General features: G+C 42.4%; 1 protein-coding gene across 2 annotated transcripts in view; it reads left to right on the forward strand.

Annotated features, from left to right (window-relative positions):
- The window catches only part of XRCC2 (X-ray repair cross complementing 2), a 36,674-nt gene extending 32,373 nt beyond the window's left edge, over positions 1-4,301 (forward strand). For both annotated transcript variants that reach the window (XM_008263926.4, XM_070077297.1), the window contains exon 3: positions 3,314-4,301. In XM_008263926.4, coding sequence (XP_008262148.3) covers positions 3,314-4,035 — 722 coding nt within the window. In that variant the 3' untranslated portion in view covers positions 4,036-4,301. The remainder of the gene's footprint in view (positions 1-3,313) is intronic.
- Positions 4,302-5,859: the final 1,558 nt, after the last annotated feature.

Genomic DNA, 5,859 nt, shown 5'->3' on the forward strand with positions numbered 1-5,859 from the left:
GCAGAAGATGGCCCAGGTCTTTGGGCCCCTGCACCCAAATGGGACACCTAGTTGGAGTTCCAGGCTCTAGGCTCTGGCTTGGCCCGGCCCAGCCCTGGCTATTGCTGTCATTTGGGAGCATGAACCCAGCTGGCCTAGAAGAGTCTCTCTCTTGCCTCTTCTCTATAACTCTGCCTTACAATTAAATCTAATTATAACTCTTTTAAAGACAAATGAAGGAGTACAGTGGGTTAAGCTGATGCTTACCAATACTGCCATTCCATATCAGTGTGAATTCAAGTCCCAGCTTCATGGCTTCTAATCCAGCCTTTTGCTAATGCACCTGGGAAGGCAGTGGAAGATGGCCCAAGTACCTGTGCCCCTGCCACCCATGTGGGGGTCCTAGATGGAGTTCCAGGCTCCTGGCTTCAGCCTGACCCAGACTTGACTTAAAGTCATTTGGGGTTGGAAAATTCTCAGTCTGTCTATCTCTATCTCTATCTCTATCTCTATCTCTATCTCTATCTCTATCTCTATCTCTATCTCTATCTCTATCTCTATCTCTATCTCTATCTCTATCTCTTCCTGTCTCTCTGCTTTTCAAATAAATAAAGTGTAGTGTGTGTGTGTGTATGTATTATGGTGACATCTTGCTAGAATATCTTTCACAGCACAGTCATGTGCTGCATCACATTTTGCCCAGTAGTGGACTACATATACAACAGGGTAAGAGTATATTGTCTATTAACTTTAGTAGGCGTCTTACTTTGTTAAAGCATACTCTGATGTTTGTATCACAACAAATTGCCTAATGATGCATTTCGTAGAGCATGCCTCCTGGTTAAGTGACACGAAACTGTAGTTGTGGATGTTCCAACATACACTCATTTGTAAAAATAGTAAATAATCGAGGCCGGCGCCGCGGCTCACTAGGCTAATCCTCTGCCTTGCGGCGCCGGCACACCAGGTTCTAGTCCCGGTCAGGGCGCCGGATTCTGTCCCAGTTACCCCTCTTCCAGGCCAGCTCTCTGCTGTGGCCAGGGAGTGCAGTGGGGGATGGCCCAAGTCCTTGGGCCCTGCACCCCAAGCAAGGGAGACCAGGATAAGTACCTGGCTCCTGCCATCGGATCAGCGCGGTGCGCCGGCCGCAGTGCGCCGGCCACGGCGGCCATTGGAGGGTGAACCAACGGCAAAGGAAGACCTTTCTCTCTGTCTCTCTCTCTCACTGTCCACTCTGCCTGTCAAAAAAAAAAATAAATAAATAAAAAAATAAACGATTGCTTAGATTTTGATTTGGTTTAGGCGCATGGATTGCATTTTTAACATGGCATTTCCAATCAGGTGGTTCAGCCATAAATAGTGATACACACACTTGCAAGAATTGGAATGCCACTGTTTAGATTTTGGAAAGCTCTGGAAACAGAACACTTTCCTCAGGTGTTTTATTTAGCTTGTGCTATCTTCAATGAAAGAGAGTTACTGGAATTCATAGAGATTAGAGTGTTAAGTTCAGAGTTGCTGACTTTGATTTAAATGCTAGGAAAATAACTTACAATGTAGCCAAATAACAGTTCCAAGAGATAGTCAAATAGCAAAGAATAACTGAAGGCAGTTTGGAAACGTATAAGGCTGTTTTCAGTTGGAAGGTGCTACTGGCACATAGAGTCCAAGAGCCATGGGTACTCATCATCTAAAATGTGTGAATCTGCAAACTCAAGAATTGTTCCAATCATAATGGCAGTGATATTGAGAAACCCTAACAGAAATCCAGATGAGTGGCTTCCCCAGATACAGGCTTATTTTCCTCACCTCGTAAGTGATACAGAGGCAAACTACACAGCTGCTGCTGGGCTCCATACTGTCGTCACAGCCCTGGGCGTCTTTGTTCTTGCTCCACCATCTTTAAGTTGTATCATCTTTTATTTCATGCTCGCTGTTTGAAGATAGCTGCTTCTCCTCTAGGAAAGGAAGCAACAGGGCAGAAGTGGCACCTGTATAGGAAAGAAAAACCTAGGGAAAGAGCACACATTTTGGATCAATAGATCTCTCATTTCCAAGGACTGCCAGCTTCTTGAAATAAACCCTTTTGGAGGCTGGCGCTGTGGCATGGCCACTTAAGCTGTCACTTAACGTGGTTGGTTAAGCAATGTCCGGATCCTTTATGGGTGCCTTTCCGAGTCCTAGCTGCTCCACTTCTGATTCAGCTCCCTGCTAATGTATCTGGGATAGCAGAGGGGGATGGTACAAGTGCTTGGGCCCCTGCCACCCTTGTGGGAAACCCGGATGGAGTTACTGGCTCCTGTCCTTAGCTTGGCCCAGCCCTGGCCCTTTTGTCCATTTGAGGAGTCAACTAGTGAATGGAAGATTTCTCTCTGTCTCTCCCTCTCTCTGTCTAACTCTGCCTTTTAGATAAATAAAATAAATTAAAAAAAAAAAAAAAAGCTTGACTCTTCTAAGAAAGAGATAGAGAGGCTTAGAAATCACTAACAAACATGTCTCATTGGCTACAACTTTGTTACCTGTTGGCTCCTCTTTGCAAGTGAGACTCAGAAAATTAGTTTCAAGGTAGACATATTGCCTTATACCTCCAACTTGGGTTTTATGCTTTAGGATAAAGGGGAGAATGGATAAGGTATAATCAACTATCAAAATTGTGTGCACAGTATTAAATCTGTGCACTGGGACCTGTGCTGTGGTGTAGAGGGTGGAGCTGCTGCCTGCAGTGCCGGCATCCCATGTGGGTACTGGTTTGAGTCCTGGCTGCTCCACTTCCAGTCTGTTCTCTGCTATGGCCTGAGAAGGCAGTGGAGATGGCCCAGGTCCTTGGACCTCTGCACCTACATGAGAGAGGTTCCTGGCTCCTGGCTCCTGGCTTCAGGCTCCTGGCTTCAGCCGTTGCAACCATCTAGGGAGTGAGCCAGTGGATGGAGGACCTCTTTTTCTCTCTCTGCCTCTCCTTCTGTCTCTGTGTAACTCTGACTTTCAAATAAATATATAAATCTTTTTAAAAAAATATGTAGCACTTTATTCTTAACTCACCAGTGTCAGTATTTAAATGTAAGTACACAGGAACCCATTCTCTAGAGATTCTCCTAGGTTCCTTTCAGTCTTATCAATGTTTTTTAAGTTTTCTTGGTGCTATTTAATAGTTGACCCTTTTCTCAGAGCACTTCTTTTATCTATTTGTATCTGCCTTATTTGGCTATACCAGACCCATTTTGGCAAGAAGATTAAATTTTCTTTCACATTCCAGTAAATGTCTTTTTGGCAGACTTCATTTTGTAGCCAACTATTGTGCTGCTGCATTTGACTGACATTTTTAAATTTTATACAGGTGACATTCTTGAATTTCATGGTCCAGAAGGAACAGGAAAAACAGAAATGCTTTACCATTTAACAGCACGATGTATACTTCCAAAATCAGAAGGTGGACTGGAAATAGAAGTCCTATTTATTGACACAGATTACCACTTTGATATGCTTCGGCTTGTTACAATCCTTGAGCATAGACTTTCTCAGAGCTCCGAAGACATCATAAAATACTGCCTTGGAAGATTTTATTTGGTGTACTGCAGTAGTAGCACCCAGTTACTTCTCACACTGTACTCACTAGAAACTATGTTTTGTAGCCACCCCTCTCTCTGCCTTTTGATTTTGGATAGCCTGTCCGTGTTTTACTGGATCGACCGGGTCAACGGAGGAGAAAGTGTTAACTTACAGGAGTCTACTCTGAAGAAATGTTCTCAGTTCTTAAAGAAACTTGTAGATCAGTATCGCTTGGTTCTTTTTGCAACAACACAAAGTATAATGCAAAAAGCCTCCAACTCACCCGAAGAGGTGCCTTCTACCTTTAAACGTGCCTGTGATGCAGAGGTGGACTACAGACCTTATCTGTGTAAGGCGTGGCAACAGCTGGTAAAGCATAGGATATTTTTCTCCAAACAAGATGATTCCAAAAGCAGCAACAAGTTTTCATTAGTGTCACGGCATTTAAAAAATAACAACTTCAAAAAACTTTTTTTTATTATTGCAGAAAGTGGGGTACAGTTTTGTTGATATATTTTGTAAGATAGTCTCACAAGATACTAAGTGTTACAAAGTCTCAGGCTTTCATTCTGAAGTTTCAACCTCTGAAGGAGTTAATATAACAGTATTTCAACACAGAATGTATTTCTTAAACCACTGCAGTAAAACTTCAGACTGTTCTATTTCTGTATTATTGAAGATTAATCTGTATGATAATAAATTAAACTTTGTATTGTTTCTTTTATAAAATAAATAATGTACATATTCCAACCTAAATAAAACAGACTTTTATATAACCTTGTCTCATATTTTTGGGATTCATTTTAACTAGTTTAGGAAAGTTTAAATGTGTTTCTAATTATATAGTTCTTTAGGAAGATGTGACTTTGGAAAGTGTTTCTGTAGAGCTGGTATTTTCTGTATAGGGATGGGAACAAGGAGCTACCTTGCCATCTGCCTTTTGGTGAAAACACCAAAAGCTATGACATGTCAGCGCTTTCTGATCTGAGTTTCACTGAATTTTAAGATGGAGTTACACTGTGATTGAGTTTCTGTATAATTTAAAATTTAAGGAAATAAGATAACCATTTAAGGAACTCTGAAATTTGTTTTGAAATACGCATTTTTGGGGGCTGGCATTGTGGCTTAGCAATTTAAGCTGCTGCCTGCATCCCATATGAGTGCCAAGTGCCGATTTGAATCCTGGCTGCTCCACTTCCAATCCCTCTCCCTGCTAATAGCCTGGGAAAGCAGTGGAAGACTGTTTAAGTGCTTGGGCCCCTGCACTCATGTGGGAGACTCAGAAGAAGCTCTTGGCTCCTGGCTTCAGCCTGGCCCAGCTCCAGCCATTGTGGCCATTTCGGGAGGGAACGAGCAGATGCAAGACTTCTGTCTCCCTCCCTCTGTCTGTAATTCTGCCTCTCAAATAAATAAATCTTTAAAAAAAATTTTAAGTAACTATGTTTTTAAAAAATACTCATTTTTTTCTTCATTGAGTAATAAACAATGCTGAAACTATATCAGAACTGTATGTTACTAACATTTTGTTATCTGTTCAGAATAATCAGACATATCTTGAAATGAATCAAATCATTTCCATCTTGAGTGGCCAGAATGGGGAACATATACGTTAAGGGATATACAAGATAATGCGTTGTGGCTGGCGCCACGTCTCACTAGGCTAATCCTCCACCTGCGGCGCTGGCACCCCAGGTTCTAGTCCCTGCTGGGGCTCCTGATTCTGTTGCTGCTCTTCCAATCCAGCTCTCTGCTGTGGCCCGGGAAGGCAGTGGAGGATGGCCCAAGTGCTTGGGCCCTGCACCTGCATGGGAGACCTGGAGGAAGCACTTGGTTCCTGGCTTCGGATCGGCGCTGTGGCGGCCATTTGGGGGGGTGAACCAATGGAAGGAAGACCTTTCTGTCTCTCTCTCTCTCTTTCTCACTGTCTAAGTCTGCCTGTCAAAAAATAAAACAAAACCAAGATAATGCGTTATGGTAGGGGAAGAAAGTTTTAGAAATTCTATTTGTGTTTTCATTGAAGAAAATATTAGATTATATCAACATTTGATGTTGGGATTGATCCCAGTGGTCTTCACTCTGTGTGCCAGAATGCCTTATATCACATATGTGTCCAAATTTCTCTGGGAAAAGAAGAAGGGATTGACAGCAGTGTTCCTAAGAGTTTGTTCATGGGTATGTTACCTATTTAGTTCAAACTAATGTAAACTGACTTGTTGAACGGCTGTTCTTGTAAAGGTTTTTTTTTTTTTTAAATCCTGAAATGAAGCCACAATTACAGATAATGTTCTTCCTAATGTGGGCATAGCCCCACCTGTGTGCTCTGGCTCACTCATA

Source organism: Oryctolagus cuniculus, chromosome 7, assembly GCF_964237555.1.
Source record: "Oryctolagus cuniculus chromosome 7, mOryCun1.1, whole genome shotgun sequence".
In the NCBI taxonomy this organism is placed as follows: domain Eukaryota; kingdom Metazoa; phylum Chordata; class Mammalia; order Lagomorpha; family Leporidae; genus Oryctolagus; species Oryctolagus cuniculus.